Source organism: Schistocerca americana, chromosome 1 (genome assembly GCF_021461395.2).
Source record: "Schistocerca americana isolate TAMUIC-IGC-003095 chromosome 1, iqSchAmer2.1, whole genome shotgun sequence".
In the NCBI taxonomy this organism is placed as follows: domain Eukaryota; kingdom Metazoa; phylum Arthropoda; class Insecta; order Orthoptera; family Acrididae; genus Schistocerca; species Schistocerca americana.
The window spans coordinates 912475766-912494587 of record NC_060119.1 but is presented as its reverse complement, the minus strand read 5'-3'; the positions used below and the strand labels follow the sequence as shown (position 1 = coordinate 912494587).

The window sequence follows — 18822 nt, the reverse complement described above, 5'->3', positions numbered from 1 at the left end:
CAATGGACAATAAATTAGAATCCAATAAAGCTGAATTAGAAACTTCCTTCAAGACTGGCTGCAATAAGTTGAAAGAGGATCTGGACAGTTTAAATTATAAAATTGATTACAATCATGAGGATATTAAGAAAAAGGTTGCTCAACAGTTATCTGAGATGTATAAAACAGTAAAATCCGAAGTTGCTGAGGTTCGCAAAGACTTCCAAATGGAAGATGCGAATCTGGAGCACAAGTTAACAGAAAAGATTGAGGCGAATCTGAACTGTGCACAGATAGGTTTAAAGTGTTAATATAAAAGTAAACATATGTCAAGCAAAAGTTGACGCAATCAAGACTGATACTACTCATATTGTGCAAAGAGTAGATATGTTGAAATGAGAGTAGAAAATATTTGTACTAACATTGCTAACATTGAGAGTATAGTAGCTTCAGTAACTTCAGGTAATGGTAGTATGCAACAAATTATGAATATCTTGGACGTTGAAGTAAATAATGAATATTTTTTGACATTCAAGTTGAGGATACGCAATTTTTCATTGTATATCTGCCGCCATTTTCTAATGCTATACTATAATTGGTTGGAAAGAGGGGAATGAAGATGTAAAGCACACAATTAGTCTGATTACATTATCTTGGACTTTGTTTTTGACTGGCGGGAGATAATAAGAAAGAAAATAACGTAATTTTACTCCATTTTTGTGCATCGTTTTAATACTACACACTGATTGGTTCTGGTTTTAAATTTACCAGTAACACAATAACTGATGTGTTTCCACAATATTGGATGTTTAACATTGAGCTATTATTGGCTGGAGATAAGTATGAGGAAAGAGAAGTTGCACTGTTTTCTAATACTTTAAGTGGTTAGAGATACGAGTAGAGAGCATGTGGCATGGAGTATAAAGTAGAATTGGGTTATTTCTATCATCTTGGACTTTTTCACTGGATGTTTAATTTTAAGACTGCGCTATAATTGGCCGAAATAAGGGGAAGAAGAGGGGGAGCTGGTTTTCATTTCCATCTGCCACAATTGGGCTATTGTCTAATACTATGCTCTGATTGGTTGGAAGGAGGGGATGTTTTGAATTTTTAATAGAGTGCCATGATTGGATGGAAATAAGGAGTACTGCAATGTGATTGGTTGCATGAAGGGGGGACAGTTTTTTTTTTAATTTTCTGGTAATACAATTGGACTATTTCTATTGGATTTTTAATATTGGTTTATGATTAGTTGGAGATAATAAGGGGATAAGGTTTTTAGTTTCCCATTATCGATATATTAATTGATTTTATCGATTAATGACATCCATGGCATCATCGATCATCTTCATGATCACGTGACGACCTTGAAGGTCAATTACCCAGTTCAAGATCAACGTGAATCAAAGTCCGCATAGCCTTACTACTGTCATTCTTTTGTAAATGTCTTACATATTGTAGCAGACGATATTTCCGTAGACGCAAATGTACGTAGTGTGAAGTGAAAGTATCAATGTTGCAGATTTTCCCCTGTGCTGTATAAGGTATAATATTAAACAACGTAAATTCCAAGTTGATAAGGTATTATCAGTATGTAAAACCTTACCATGTACTACAAGTGAACCACGATGAATTAAAAATAAATAAATTCTGCGGTCATTTCAAAATCTACTTACTTCATGTCATTTTATTTGCAGGAACGTGGTATAATCTAGAATATTATTCGATGTGTGGTATCTCTACCAAGTTTATCTGTCAGGGAGTTTTTAGCTTTTATGTTCTCAGTCTTCTGACTGTTTTCTTTTCACGACCTGCCACTGCTTCCTCCCAGCGCCTGACTCTTCGCCATAGGATAGCACTCGCACCGCACGCGCATTTGCGAGTATTCCAGTTTCTATATTCCCCTACAGCTTTTTCCACCAGCTGTTCCCGCTAGTACTATGGAAATTATACCCTGGTGTCTACACACATGTCTTATCATTGAGTTCCTTCTTGTTGTCAGTGTTCTTCACAATTTACTTTCATCGTCGATTCTGGGAAGGATTATCAGTTCAATTACTATTCAACATCTTGCCCTAAGACCACATTTCAAATGCTTCCATTTTTTCCGTTTCCGATTTTCGCACTATATAGGGTGTTACAAAAAGGTACGGCCAAACTTTCAGGAAACATTCCTCACACACAAAGAAAGAAAATATGTTATGTGGACATGTGTCCGGAAACGCTTACTTTCCATGTTAGAGCTCATTTTATTACTTCTCTTCAAATCACATTAATCATGGAATGGAAACACACAACAACAGAACGTACCAGAGTGACTTCAAACACTTTGTTACAGGAAACGTTCATAATGTCCTCCGTTAGCGAGGATACATGCATCCACCCTCCGTCGCATGAAATCCCTGATGCGCTGATGCAGCCCTGGAGAATGGCGTATTGTATCACAGCCGTCCTCAATACGAGCACGAAGAGTCTCTACATTTGGTACCGGGGTTGTGTTCACAAGAGCTTTCAAATGCCCCCATAAATGAAAGTCAAGAGGGTTGAGGTCAGGAGAGCGTGGAGGCCATGGAATTGGTCCGCCTCTACCAATCAATCGGTCACCGAATCTGTTGTTGAAAAGCGTACGAACACTTCGACTGAAATGTGCAGGAGCTCCATCATGCATGAACCACATGTAGTGTCGTACTTGTAAAGGCACATGTTCTAGCCGCGCAGGTAGAGTATCCCGTATAAAATCATGATAACGTGCTCCATTGAGCGTAGGTGGAAGAACATGGGGCCCAATCAAGACATCGCCAACAATGCCTGCTCAAACGTTCACAGAAAATCTGTGTTGATGATGTGATTGCACAACTGCGTGTGGATTCTCGTCAGCTCACACATGTTGATTGTGAAAATTTACAATTTTATCACGTTGGAATGAAGCCTCATCCGTAAAGAGAACATTTGCGCTGAAATGAGGATTGACACATTGTTGGATGAACCATTCGCAGAAGTGTACCCGTGGATGCCAATCAGCTGCTGATAGTGCCTGCACACGCTGTACATGGTACGGAAAAAACTGGTTCTCCCGTAGCACTCTCCATACAGTGACGTGGTCAACGTTACCTTGTACAGCAGGAACTTACCTGATGCTGACATTAGGGTTATCGTCAACCGCACGAAGAATTGCCTCGTCCATTGCAGGTGTCCTCGTCGTTCTAGGTCTTCCCCAGTCGTGAGTCATAGGCTGGAATGTTCCATGCTCCCTAAGACGCCGATCAATTGCTTCGAAGGTCTTCCTGTCGGGATACCTTCGTTCTGGAAATCTGTCTCGATACAAACGTGCCGCGCCACGGCTATTGCCCCGTGCTAAACCATACATCAAATGGGCATCTGCCAACTCCGCATTTGTAAACATTGCACTGAGTGCAAAACCACGTTCGTGATGAACACTAACCTGTTGATGGTACGTACTGCTGTGCTTGATGCTAGTACTGTAGAGCAATGAGTCACATGTCAACATAAGCACCGATGTCAACATTGTGTTGTTGTTGTGGTCTTCAGTCCTGAGACTGGTTTGTTGCAGCTCTCCATGCTACTCTATCCTGTGCAAGCTTCTTCATCTCCCAGTACCTACTGCAGCCTACATCCTTCTGAGTCTGCGTAGTGTATTCATCTCTTGGTCTCCCTCTACGATTTTTACCCTCCACGCTGCCCTCCAATACTAAATTGGTGATCCCTCGATGTCTCAGAACATGTCCTACCAACCGATCCCTTCTTCTGGTCAAGTTGTGCCACAAACTTCTCTTCTCCCCTATCCTATTCAATACTTCCTCATTAGTTATGTGATCTACCCATCTAATCTTCAGCATTCTTCTGTAGCACCACATTTCGAAAGCTTGTATTCTCTTCTTGTCTAAACTATTTATTGTCCACGTTTCACTTCCATACATGGCTACACTCCATACAAATACTTTCAGAAATGACTTCCCGACATTTAAATCTATACTCGATGTTAACAAATTTTTCTTCTTCAGAAACGCTTTCCTTGCCATTGCCAGTCTACATTTTATATCCTCTCTACTTCGACCATCGTCAGTTATTTTGCTCCCCAAATAGCAAAACTCCTTTACTACTTTAAGTGTCTCATTTCCTAATCTAATTCCCTCAGCATCACCCGACTTAATTTGACTACATTCCATTATCCTCGTTTTGCTTTTGTTGATGTTCATCTTATACCCAACTTTCAAGACACTGTCCATTTCGTTCAACTGCTCTTCCATGTCCTTTACTGTCTCTGACAGAATTACAATGTCATCGGCGAACCTCAAAGTTTTTACATCTTCTCCATGGATTTTAATACCTACTCCGAACTTTTCTTTTGTTTCCTTTATTGCTTGCTCAATATACAGATTGAATAACATCGGGGATAGGCTACAACCCTGTCTCACTCCCTTCCCAACCACTACTTCCCTTTCATGCCCCTCGAATCTTATACCTGCCACCTGCTTTCTGTACAAATTGTAAATAGCCTTTCGCTTCCTGTATTTTACCCCTGCCACCTTCAGAATTTGAAAGAGAGTATTCCAATCAACATTGTCAAAAGCTTTCTCTAAGTCTACAAATGCTAGAAACGTAGGTTTGCCTTTCTTTAATCTTTCTTCTAAGATAAGTCGTAGGGTCAGTATTGCCTCACGTGTTCCAACATTTCTACTGAATCCAAACTGATCTTCCTCGAGGTCGGCTTCTATCAGTTTTTCCATTCGTCTGTAAAGAAGTCGCGTTAGTATTTTGCAGCTGTGAATTATTAAACCGATAGTTCGGTAATTTTCACATCTGTCAACATCTGCTTTCTTTGGGATTGGAATTATTATATTCTTCTTGAAGTCTGAGGGTATTTCGCCTGTCTCATACATCTTGCTCACCAGATGGTAGAGTTTTGTCAGGACTGGCTCTCCCAAGGCTGTGAATAGTTCTAATGGAATGTTGTCTACTCCGGGGGCCTTGTTTCGACTCTGGTCTTTCAGTGCTCTGTCAAACTCTTTACGCAGTATCGTATCTCCCATTTTATCTTCATCTACATCCTCTTCCACTTCCATAATGTTGTCCTCATGTACGCCGCCGTTGTATAGACCCTCTATATACTACTTCCACCTTTCTGCTTTCCCTTCTTTGCTTAGAACTGGGTTTCCATCTAAGCTCTTGATATTGATACGAGTGGTTCTCTTTTCTCCAAAGGTCTCTTTAATTTCCCTGTAAGCAGTATCTATTTTACTCCTAGTGAGATAAGCCTCTACATCCTTACATTTGTCCTCTAGCCATCCCTGCTTAGCCATTTTGCTCTTCCTGTCGATCTCATTTTTGAGTCGTTTGTATTCCTTTTTGCCTGCTTCATTTACTGCATTTTTATATTTTCTCTTTTCATCAATTAAATTCAATATTTCTTCTGTTACCCAAGGGTTTCTACTAGCCCTCGTCGTTTTACCTATTTGATCCTCTGCTGCCTTCACTATTTCATCCCTCAAAGCTACCCATTCTTCTTCTGCTGTATTTCTTTCCCCCATTCTTGTCAATTGTTCCCTCATGCTCTCCCTGAAACTCTGTACAACCTCTGGTTCTTTCAGTTTATTCAGGTCCCATCTCCTTAAATTCCCACCCTTTTGCAGTTTCTTCAGTTTTAATCTACAGTTCATAACCAATAGATTGTGGTCAGAGTCCACATCTGCCCCTGGAAATGTCTTACAATTTAAAACCTGGTTCCTAAATCTCTGTCTTACCATTATATAATCTGATACCTTTTAGTATCTCCAGGGTTCTTCCATGTATACAACCTTCTTTCATGATTCTTGAAGCAAGTGGGTTCTTCCATGTATACAACCTTCTTTCATGATTCTTGAACCAAGTGCTAGCTACGATTAAGTTATGCTCTGCGCAAAATTCTACCAGACGGCTTCCTCTTTCATTTCTCTCCCCCAATCCGTATTCTCCCACTATGTTTCCTTCTCTCCCTTTTCCTACTCTCGAATTCCAGTCACCCATGACTATTAAATTTTCGTCTCCCTTCACTACCTGAATAATTTCTTTTATCTGATCGTACATTTCTTCAATTTCTTCATCATCTGCAGAGCTAGTTGGCATATAAACTTGTACTACTGTAGTAGGCATAGGCTTCGCGTCTATCTTGGCCACAATAATGCGTTCACTATGCTGTTTGTAGTAGCTTACCCGCAGTCCTATTTTTTTATTCATTATTAAACCTACACCTGCATTACCACTATTTGCTTTTGTATTTATAACCCTGTATTCACCTGACCAAAAGTCTTGTTGCTCCTGCAACAGAACTTCACTAATTCCCACTATATCTAACTTTAACTTATCCATTTCCCTTTTTAAATTTTCTAACCTACCTGCCCGATTAAGGGATCTGACATTCCACGCTCCGATCCGTAGAACGCCTGTTTTCTTTCTTCTAGTAACGACGTCCTCTTGAGTAGTCCCCGCCTGGAGATCCGAATGGGGGACTATTTTACCTCCGGAATATTTTACGCAAGAGGACGCCATCATCATTTAACCATACAGTAAAGCTGCATGCCCTCGGGAAAAATTACGGCTGCAGTTTCCCCCTGCTTTCAGCCGTTCGCAGTACCAGAACAGCAAGGCCATTTTGGTTAGTGTTACAAGGCCAGATCAGTCAATCATCCAGAGTGTTGCCCCTGCAACTACTGAAAAGGCTGCTGCCCCTCTTCAGGAACCACACGTTTGTCTGGCCTCTCAACAGATACCCGCCCGTTGTGGTTGCACCTACGGTACGGCTATCTGTATCGTTGAGGCACGCAAGCCTCCCCACCAAAGGCAAGGCCCATGGTTCATGGTGGGGGAGTCAACATTACCTTCCTTCAATTTGGCCAACTGTCGGTGAATCGATGAAGTACAGTACATACTGACGAAACTAAAATGAGCTCTAACATGGAAATTAAGCGTTTCCGGACACACGTCCACATAACATCTTTTCTTTATTTTGTGTGTGAGGAATGTTTCCTGAAAGTTTGGCCGTACCTTTCTGTAACACCCTGTATATGATGTACTTCTATACAATGAAGTATTCCAGAGCACATCCTTTTGGTGAAGAAATGCTGAGCTTGCCTGTGCTAATCTGCTTCTTATATCCTTCTAGGTTCCTCCGTCATGCATTATTTTGTTTCCGAGACGTAAGAATACATATACTTCACATGATAAGTATTCTCTATTTTTGACGTTATGCTCGATGTTAATTTTATATCTGCTATTAGCGCTTCCGACATTTTTTGGTTTATTTTAAATTGATAGTCTCTGGTCAGTAACTGTTCATTCTATTCAAAAAGACCTGCAATTCTTCCTCACTCTCACCGAGGACAGCAGATGCCAGCAGAGAATCTTATCAATCATATTCTTCCACTTAGTATTTTAATTACGCTTAAGAAGCCTTCATTACTTCTTCGAGACGCTAACTGAACAGCAAAACAGGAAGCATACATTCTTGCCTTACGCCCATTTTAATGTTAACCCTTCTCTCTTGATGTTCCAGTCACATTGTTTCGTCTTGGTTCATGTACACATTGTACGTAACCCGTATTTCCTTGTAATGCATACCAATGGTTTAAAACGTTCCAATCACGACCTATCATTGTAAGTTGTTCAACGCTTGCAGTTTCCTTTTCCCTGCCTCCATTATCATACGTAACGTCAGAACTGCCTCTCTGCTGTCTTTAATTTTATCATAGCCAAGCTCAATTTACGTATGAGAAACATGAACTCTTAAACTAAGCGGAGAATTGTAGTTTATGCGCTGCTAGTCTCACGACCGTAGACTGCCACTGGTAGCCTTTCATTTTTGATGTTCGACTCGTGTTAAACGGATAAGGAGTCCGAAAATGAAGGTTAAATTCCGAGGAGAAAGGGTTGAGTAATTGAAACTTACATGCAGTTGCTTTGCAGTTTCTGTTTCGTAATGCTGCTGCTGTGTGTGTAGAGTTTGCGTGAATGTGTTTACTGCTGAAGCGCTTGAATAGTCGCTACTTGATCAGATCTGGTCACAGTAAACCAAGCCAGTGATGCAATAACTTCTGACATCTAGAAGTATGGTCGAATGAAGTTGTAACCGGTGATGTCGCTGCTGCATACGAAACCTTCCCGTTTTGTGTCCTGCCTCAGACATAGAAGAGTCCTCTCTTCGTCTTCAGGCATTGGCTCAAAAATGGCTCAAATGGCTCTGAGCACTATGGGACTTAACATCTGTGGTCATCAGTCCCCTAGAACTTAGAACTACTCAAACCTAACTAACCTATGGACATCACACACATCCATGCCCGAGGCAGGATTCGAACCTGCGACCGTAGCAGTCGCGCTGTTCCGGACTGGGCGCCTAGATCCGCTAGACCACCGCGGCCGGGTCAGGCATTGGTGGTCAGCGGGTGGCAATCTGCTTGCGCTCGTAATCGTGGGATGTCTATCGAAGAGACGGTTTCGCTGTACGCAGTCAGTGACGGAAATAGTATTCATTTCAGTCTTCAAGTTGGGTTGGACACACAGCAGAATTTTTGAGAGCATTTCTAATGGAGACCAGCGGTCTGGCAAAAAGTACTTTAAAAAGGGACACAAGCAGTCTCGAACGCGAAAACATTTATTTTGTGGTAACCGGTTTCCGTCAGTTTTTGACTACGCCCAGACTCTCGTACCACGATAGTCGACGTTGGCGGTAAATGGAGCGGGTGTTGAAACTTCACGAACTCCGGTTGCCACAAAATAAATCTTTTGACGGTCGAGACCGCTTGTGTCCATGTTTAAAACACAGTAGAATCACCAGTTCTTCCAAGACAGCTTTGAAATAAGAACAAATTTCATCAACAGTCACGGATAGTCACACAACACTGAAAGATCGGAAGTCGAGAATTATGCTAAGGAAGATGCCGATTACACTCAGAACAGTGTAGATAGAATATGGATTTCTGTAAAGAAATAGAGATTATCCTTAACTTCTCTTCAGAGTACTCACGCAGGGATCCCAAGCATAAGTATGAATTATTTACTTTTTCACGAGAGTATTAGCTCTCATTCTTCTCAAGTAACTTCCACGAAGGAAACAGGCCGAAAGCTTACTGTAATTTTGCCGTTAATAAAGTACTTTGTGGTGCACTTGAAAGACACGAAAAATATGTTAGGGTCAAGACAAGTGGAAAAATTACTATATGTATTAAATAAAATACTTCAAAACTTTTTATTGTTCGGTCCTATTTAAGACGATAATTGTGTTAAGCTGTGACAGAATTCAAAGGATACTATTTTCTATTGCGAAGCTGAAAGTGTACGATGTGCATTCGTTGTGGTCTCTGACTGATATTCAGCTACGCAAGCTGGACGTTGTCTGTGTTATTACATTCCAGCATCGAACGGTGAAGTCGGAGTAGCAAATTTGTGGAAAGCACATTCTATCGGATTTCTGTGCAACTGTAGCGAACATTCGGTTTCCGCCAGAACTCCATTTCCACTGTACCAATGATTTACTTCCTTCATACACTGCACGGCGAAAATACCAAATGGATAAATCAGTGGTAGATCTGCAGTTGCAGTGTACTGCAATACCTTCACAAAGCTTCTTGTGTTGACGCAATTACGTAAAATAAATCTTGAAAAAATGTGAGCATTTGCACCCACGTATTGAGTTTCGAGATGTAGCAAGGATTCTTTGATTTTTGCCTATAGCTGCGAAATAACTGCAGTAGTAACAATAAAAGATCGACATATGTCGTTTTTGCCTTCACAGCCTTTTTTCCTAAATTCTAGAGAATACTAATATTGCATTTTCGATGTACAGTGTGACCCAGACGTCCGTTGACATTTGGAAATGCACTAACTCACGGAATAATGCAGCGAGAGAGAAAGAATTGACAGGCGTGCCTGAAGTGACATGAGGTTTTATTTGAAAATAAAAACGAGTGCAAAAGCTGGTCAACAGATGGTGCTGGGCGGCAACACGGCAACGACGCTGATCGAGAACCCTGCATAAAATGAACTGTAGTGGGAGAGGGAGTAAGATCATCCCAAGCCTGGCTGATAAAAACCTGCTGGAAGCTACGTCTTTTATGTAGTATGGCGCTCCACCTCACACCGCTACGCGTGTGAAAGATCTCTTGCGCACATAGTTTAGCGAGGATCGCGTGCTGAGCCGATACATCTGTCATGTTTTGACTCTCAGGTCCCCAGACCTCAATCCTTGTATTATTAATAGTGGAGTTATCTGAAGTCACGAGTCTACCACGAACTTCCGACCTCATTGAGGTTGCTAAAAGACAACATTCGACGGAAATATCTCACCATACCTACTGATAGGTGTTCACAACAGATTTTGTTGATGAACGACGGCCGACATATTGAGCATTTGTTGTAAACAACATAATCTTTGTTAATAATCAATTGTTATGCTAATTATTACTTTTGCATCATATGAAGCGCCATCTGGTGGTCATTTTGTACACTTATTTTGGTTTCAATAAAACCTCATGTCAGCCGGCCTGGGTGGCCGAGCGGTTCTAGGCACTACAGTCTGGAGCTACGGCCGCAGGTTCGAATCCTACCTCGGGCATGGATGTGTGTGACGTCCTTAGGTTAGTTAGATTTAATTAGTTCTAAGTTCTAGGGGACTGATGACCTTAGAAGTTAAGTCCCATAGTGCTCAGAGCCATTTGAACCAAACCTCAAGTCATTTCAAGCGTGTGTGCGAATTTTTACCTCTCTACCTACATTATTCCATGAAGTATTCAATTTTCAAATATTAACGGACTGTTGGGTCACCCTGTATTGTTCTTTTGATCATTGAGGGAACATCGCTACAATAAATAACCATCTGTGACTGATGAGTCAATATGTCCCTGCAGCTACTTCAACATTACTGGAACAAGAGTTAAAAACGTCAAAGGCCACGAACGGCCAGCAGTAGATGAGAGGGGCGATGCTCACTGTATTAGATTAGGAAATGAGATACCAAAAGCAATACTCGAGTTTTACTCAAAATGGTTCAAATGGCTCTGAGCACTACGGGACTTAATTTCTAAGATCATCATCCCCCTAAACCTAACTAACCTAAGGACATCACACACATCCATGCCCGAGACAGGATTCGAACCTGCGACCGTAGCGGTCGCGCGGTTCCAGACTGTAGCGCCTAGAACCATTCGGCCATCCCTGCCGGCTCGAGTTTTACTATTTGAGCAGAATAGTAACTGATGGTAGCGGAAGCGGAGAGAATATAAAATGCTTTCTGACAACATCAAGAAAGGAATTTCTGAAAAGAAGGGAATTGTTAACATTTAATACAAACTATCGTATTGGGAAATCTTTTTCTGAAGTTACTTGTGTGGAGTGTACCCTTGCTGGGAAGTGAAATTTGGACCATAAGCAGTTCAAACAAGAAGAGAATAGAACATTTTGGAACATGAGGCTATAAAAGACTGCTGAAGATTAGATTGGAAGATGAATTAACTAATGAGTAGGTACCGAACCGAACTGGGGCAGAAGAAATAGATGGCACAACTTGACAAAAATAAGGGATCAGTTGATAGCACACATCGCGAAGCATCAAGGAAAATTCAGTTTGGTAATTCAGGGCAATGTAAGGGATCAAAATTGTGGAGGGAGACCTAGGCATCAATGCATAAAGGAGGTTCAAATGGATTTAGGTTGCAGTAGGTATTCAGAGATGGAAGGCTCGCACAGAATCGAGTAGCGCGGAGAGCTGTATCACACTAGTTTTCGCACTGGAGACCACAACAAAATAGAGAAAACTAGTTGAAGAAACTTTGACGGTACCCTTCCTTCCAGTTGCTGATTCTGCAACGTGCGTGCCCCTTCCTACTGAAAGAGTATAGCATTGCCAGAAATGTGACAGACATCACTGTTGTCCTTGGTGATACTGTCATCTGGGGAAAGCAAATCACACTCATTCTCCTTCCTCCTCTTGAAAAGACTGTGCGCTCAGGATCCATACTCACATTGAGAATGTCACAGATCCTTCCATCTCGTTAACACACCTTTATCTTACTTAATTCCTAACAAGATGAACCCTATGTCGTGCCTGTTGCTACAAAATAAATGGAAATGAACTAAATCTCCCCGTGTTAACAAACCATATCCCTAGCGAACCAAGAAAAATTACGGAAACAAGACACAAACTTTCGAAACGTTTCTATTGTATTCCTTATTTCCTACATAACGCACCACATACAATGAATGCCCTAAAAACACACATTTTGGCCTACCCATCTGTTATCGAGACCTCAGTGCATACTGCAATTCACATGTGACATGCAGGAGAGTTTGGCACTGAGCACTACGGAACTTAACATCTGAGGTCATTAGTCCCCTAGAACTTAGAACTACTTAAACCTAACTAATCAAAGGACATCACACACATCCTTGGCCGAGGCAGGATTCGAGCCTGCGACCGTAGCAGTCGCGCGGTTCCGGAGGGAAGCGCCCAGAATCGGTCGGCCACCGCGGCCGGCGCAGGAGAGTTTCTGCATCCTAACTGCTCCTTTTACCGCTTACCTTCTTGCCTGGTAATGGCATTGGTACTTGCGATAAGACGACTGGAGCGCATTTAAAAGGACGAATGCGTCCCACGTGAACAACAGTTGTTCACGTTGACAAATTGAACTGAACTTTTACTGACGACATCGTTTTCACAACTTGGTTCAGCCCCTGACATCGCACGATAGACTTCATCTTTTCCTGTGGTGCCTAAAAGTTACCATAAATAACGAATTGGTCGATATTGCATCAATTTACCACTATGCCGCCCCACTTTCTCCTTACGTTCGAGTGCTCTCGTGTTGGTCTTCAGGATTTCCTTCCTCATATGCTTAAAAATTCTAGCTTACGCTGGAGATGGGGGTTCTCCTAGTAGTTTACTCGAATCTTTGCTGGATGGGAAAATATAATAACAGCAGCTATTAAATTCTAACATTTTTATTGAAATATTCACACAGCAGTAATCCTATCCAGAGACTATGAGTAAACCAAATTATTCATATCTTCTCATGGCTGTGAAGACCCAAGAAATTCTCTTCTGATACAATTCTCTGCAAATGTTTGTAGCAGATAACCCAGAAAGCTTTCACTGGTGATACGTCTTCACGCTGTCACCAAACGGCTGCTTTTAAGTGTGTAGAATACACACAAATATTTTCTGTTACTATTTTCCATATTTCGGGAGAAAACTTATTCCCAGTAATTAATTTCAAAACTTACGCAAGGTGAACGTCTGAAATTTTGGCTCTGGCAGATTTATTTCCTTTCATAACTGAAAATAACTGTTGACATCGACAAGTACTTCGAAAATTTGAAATATTTACTAAATTTCGTCTTCAAATCTGCATAACACAGTATTTCAATTACCTTAATTTCCATTTGATCAGGTTTCTATTCTATATTTATGGTATTCATTAAAGAGAACAAAGAAAACTTGTTTCCAATCATTTAAAATCCGCAAATATTGAGCCAAACACATTTCTGAGGCTCAAGATTTTGTCTTCATATGTTTTGTTTGACGTTGTTTCTTTCGAGCTAGGTTTGTTCATGTTGCATGCTGGAAAGGTCGTTAAATCTTCATTTGTCAACTGCTATTAAAGCAGTTAAAATTGTTTCAAGTGAAGTTTTCCAAATAAGACCTGCCTCATCTGCGCTATATAAAAATTGAGGTTCATGAGATTCTTCTTGAGTTTTAAATTATTCCATAAAATTTACTGGTGCTTTTCGGTCCGCTGACCACTTACATGCAACTTACGAATACCGTACCTTGCCTTGAAATTTCTTAGCCAGCAATTGCTCACTTTAAATGAAGAAAAACTGTATAATTCTGGGTGAAAGTTTTGCTTTTTCGCAAACAATTGGCTCTGAAGGAGAGTTTCCAAATGCTCGCTGCTGCAAAAGCCACTAGAATACAGCCTCTTCAAGCTCTTTGTTTTTTGCTGTTTCCATCGTTTTTCTGTACGAGCTCCGATTTTCATTCTCAAGGAAAGACACAAAGTTTAAAATTTAGGACTTGTTTATTATGTCTGAAATTGTTGATCTTCTGAAGCTAAAAATCTCAGCCAGCTGCTCAGCACTCACGCATCTGTGTTAATTGTTCGAGGACTTGAATTTTGTCCGGCGACGACAAAGACGACGACTTTCCTTTCAGAAGACAGAAAATTAAGGCACAGGCATAAAACAAAAGACACGGAATACGGAAGGTGTAGAGACAAATCAGTGTATACGCTAAGATCACGACACATACTTATGGGGGTAGGTTGCACAGAATGATGGACACCACAAACGCGTATTGCGCGTACAACAATGTGCGTACGCTATTCATTGTTCTCTGGAAACTTTTATCTTTTAATTCGTTCGCAAAGGATTGAATATAGAGTGATAAAGAAACGTATACTGTATTGTATGCAGCCAACAATTTTAGTCATACAGTACAATTTCTTTTTCCTCGAAGTGAGGCGTATAATTTGTGATGTTGGAGTTGTGATAACTGGAGTTCTAGTTGTAGTGAACTCTCTACATCTACATCTACATACACACTCCGCAATCCACCAGACGGTGAGTGGCGGAGGGTACCTCGTACCACAACTAGCATCTTCTCTCCCTGTTCCACTCCCAAACAGAACGAGGGAAAAATGACTGCCTATATGCCTCTGTACGAGCCCTAATCTCCCTTATCTAATCTTTGTGGTCTTTCCGCGAAATGTAAGTTGGCGGCAGTAAAATTGTACTACAGTCAGCCTCAAATGCTGGTTCTCTAAATTTCCTCAGTAGCGATTCACGAAAAGAACGACCCCTTTCCTCTAGAGACTCCCATCCGTGTTCCTGAACATTTCCGTAACACTCACGTGATGATCAAATCTACCAGTAACAAATATAGCAGCCCGCCTCTGAATTGCTTCTATGTCCTCCCTCAATCCGACCTGATAGGGATCCCAAACACTCGAACAGTACTCAAGAATAGGTCGTATTAGTGTTTTATAAGCGGTCTCCTTCACGGATGAACCACACCTTCCCAATATTCTACCAACGAACCGAAGACGACTATCCGTCTTCCCCACAACTGCCATTACATGCTTGTCCCACTTCATATCGCTCTGCAGTGTTACGCCCAAATATTTAATCGACGTGACTGTGTCAAGCGCTACACTACTAATGGAGTATTCAAACATTACAGGATTCTCTTTCCTATTCATCTGCATTAATTTACATTTATCTATATTTAGAGTTAGCTGCCATTCCTTACACCAACTAAAAATCCTGTCCAAGTCATCTTACATCCTCCTACAGTCACCCAACGACGACACCTTCCCGTACACCACAGCATCATCAGCAAACAGCCGCACATTGTCATCCACCCTATCCAAAAGATGATTTATGTAGATATAAAACAACAGCGGACCTACCACACTTCCCTGGGGCACTCCAGATGATACCCTCACCTCCGATGAACACTCACCATCGAGGACAACGTGCTGGGTTCTATTACTTGTCTTCGAGCCACTCACATGCTTGGGAACCAATCCCATATGTTCGTACCTTAGTTAGGAGTCTGCAGTGGGGCACCGAGTCAAACGCTTTCCGGAAGTGAAGGAATATGGCATCCGTCTGATACCATTCATCCATGGTTCGCAAGATATCATGTGAAAAAAGGGCGAGTTGCGTTTCGCAGGAGCGATGTTTTCTAAAGCCGTGCTGATGCATGGATAGCATCTTCTCTGTCTCAAGGAAATTCATTATATTCGAACTGAGAATATGCTCGAGAATCCTGCAACAAACCGATGTTAAGCTCTCCTAGGCATCTAGGACAGTACGTGTGGCAGACCTGTGTAGAGAGTCACATGAGGCGTGTTTTCGACAGAATCTGCACTGGCAGTGACGAGGTAGCTTTGTCGAAGGGCTCTGTGTCGGGGCGTCGCTACGGTGGGTCAGCAGAGCGCCGCTGTCCGCGCCCTGCCCGCCTAATCCAATAGTCGGCAGGCGTCGCGGCGCTGTGACGGCGCCCGTTGTTCTCACCGCGTCGCCGCTGCCGCTGCCGCCGCCGGCGCTGCTGCTGCAATATTAAGGGCCCTGTTTACTCTTGCAGGCCCCCGCGGGCCGCTCTGTCCTGCCTGCTGCCGGCGGGCGGAAATAAAAACATGCATATCCGCCGGCGGCGCGTGACGCACTCTCCTCTGGCGCCAGTTCGCTGTCACGTACGTCCGGGCCCCTCCTCCCGCTCTCGCACGGGGGGTCAAAGTGCGCGCCGCTATCTGCGTCACAGACGGGCGGCGACTTTCGGCCCCGCGCCCACATATGCTATGAGATTCTCTTTCGCGTGTGTCTTATTTCGAGGAGTACTTTCCTCCACGTGGTGTGCTAGAGCTAACGAAGCGGTGACGGAGTAATGAAGTCGAAAGTGGTGTTCGTGGTACAGGTACATACGTAATGAGGTGGACAAGCACTCTTAATGATTAAAAGTAGCAACAGAGAAACGGCCTTAGTACTGCAATGAAAAATAACAATTGGGAGGAAGAATGTTGAGACAGGTTAAAAAAAAAGTTCTAACAAGGGAAGGCCACGACGTTTGGAACGCGGATTTACTTCCAACTTCGTACACTCGTAGTACTTCATGAAGACAACAACATATGTAAGCGGTAGCGCGTACTTCTCAAGCGTTACTGAGAAAATCGCAAGATAATTTCGGTCGTCAAATATATACCTGTGCGTGGCCATTTTTACCATGAAGCAGCGGCAGCCGAGTGGTTAGGGTTCAATCCCCGTAATTATTGGATAGAGTCCCGTTCGTCTGTTTTTTTTAAATTTTCAACACAGTCATTTTCTTTACTGTTTATATGATAATTGATATAATGGGAAAAATACGTGTAATCGGGTCAACTTTTACTAAATTTACAATGTTATTTGGCAGTCTACTAATTTTTATTATCATAAATAATATAATATTCATAACTGTCGACTAATAAACGACCAAACAAATAAAGTGATACTGAAAATGTATGCTCCGTGATTTGAGAAATCCCTTATACCCGGAAGGAGCCCGAAATGACTTGTTACCTCCACGTTTTGATCGGCACAGACGGCTTTCGAAAGATGTACAATTAATCCTCGCTTTCGACATTACGAGTACAAGTTGCAGGATGGTATTTTTCGTAAAAGCAAGGAAAACATAAAGTTAAATGGCACCAGCTGCATTGAATAAATGCTATGTTCCCGCATACGCAATGTCTTTTGAGGTTTTCCGTGGAAAAACAAACCTCGTTAACATTTTCAAAAACCTCTCTTTCAGACGATAATTTGGAAGCAATCCATGCTTAACGCAGTATTTCCTTAAAAATCGGCGCTGATTATTGGTTATGCAGTATCGAATGAATTTTAATAGCGTCTTCCGATAAGCAATTTCTCGCTCTCTTTCGATTAAATACGAACAATTTTGAAGACACGGACAAGCATACATTTTCAGTATCACTTTATGCGTTAGGTCGTTTACTAGTCGATAGTTATGAATGTTATATTATTTGTGATAATAAAAATTAGTAGACTGCCAAATAACATTTTAAATTTTATAAAAGTTCACCCTATTACACATATTTTTCCCATTATATCAATTGTAATATAAATAGTAAAGAAAATGACTGTGTTGAAAATTAAAAAAAAAAAAAAAAACTGACGAACGGAACTCGATCCAGCGATTACGGGGCTTGAACGCCAACCATTTTTTTTTTTTAATTTCATTTTGTTCTATATTGTTCGTTGAATTTGTTCAGTGTGGACGTCTGGTGACAACCATTCAGTTTGTTCGTTGATCCGCTCGCTCAGTTTTTTTTTTTAATTACAAAGAGTAGCTAACGTTCTGACCGAACACGCTGAGCTACTGTGCCGGCACCACGGGGCTGCCGCCGCTTCATGGTAAAATGGGCACGCACAGATAAATATTTGACAACCTAAATTATCTTGCGATTTTCTCCATAACGCTTGAGAAGTACGAGCTACTGCTGACGCATTTTGTTGTACTGATGGAGTACTACGAGTGTACGTAGTTTACAGTAAATCCGCGTTCCAAACGTTGTGGCCTCCCCTTGTAAGTTCAGGCAGGGAAGCCGGCACGGGAAGTACAAACACGACGTCCTTGATGAATTCCCATAAAAAAATTCGAAGGTGTCGGGTCTGGGGAACGTGGGGCCCATGCAATTGGGGCGTCACGGGCAATCCATTGACCTGAAAAGCGGTCACTGCGAAAATTCCGGACCTCAGCCAGGTACTGGCGTGATGCACCATCTTGCATGAAGGAGACATTTCGTTCTTGGTCATCCTCATTGATCTGTGGTCTCAAAAATTGTTGTAACCTGTCCAGGTCCGCCATCCTGTTGATGGTTCTCTCACGGAAGAAAAAGGGGTCGTACACTTTGTTCTTGCTCAATGCACAAGAAACGTTCAGTTTAGGGCCATCACGAACATGTTGCAATGTTTAGTGTGGATTTTCACTGCCGCAAAATCTACAGTTATGTATGTTAACCTTGCCTCTTAAGTGAAAAGTCGACTCACCAGAAAAGATGATTTTGTCCAAGAAATGTCCATCCTCTTGTAATCGATGTAACATATCCGCACAGAATTTCTTGCGACCAATTTTATCAGTGCCTTTTATTGCTTGTACGATCGTCAATATGTATGGTTTCAAATGCAAACGGTTTCTCAAAACACGCCAAACAATCGTATGGGGGATTCGTAATTCGCCAGAAGCACGCCAGGTCGATTTCGTAGGGTTGTTGACAAAACGTTGTCTCACTCGCTCAACGACGT

General features: G+C 41.8%; 1 protein-coding gene across 1 annotated transcript in view; it reads right to left on the bottom strand.

Annotated features, from left to right (window-relative positions):
- LOC124595090 (proline-rich protein 2-like) overlaps window positions 1–16320 on the bottom strand; it is a 65661-nt gene extending 49341 nt beyond the window's left edge. Inside the window, exon 1 of the mRNA XM_047133684.1 lies at window positions 16104–16320. Within this exon, the coding sequence (XP_046989640.1) occupies window positions 16104–16320 (217 nt within the window). The remainder of the gene's footprint in view (window positions 1–16103) is intronic.
- Window positions 16321–18822: the final 2502 nt, after the last annotated feature.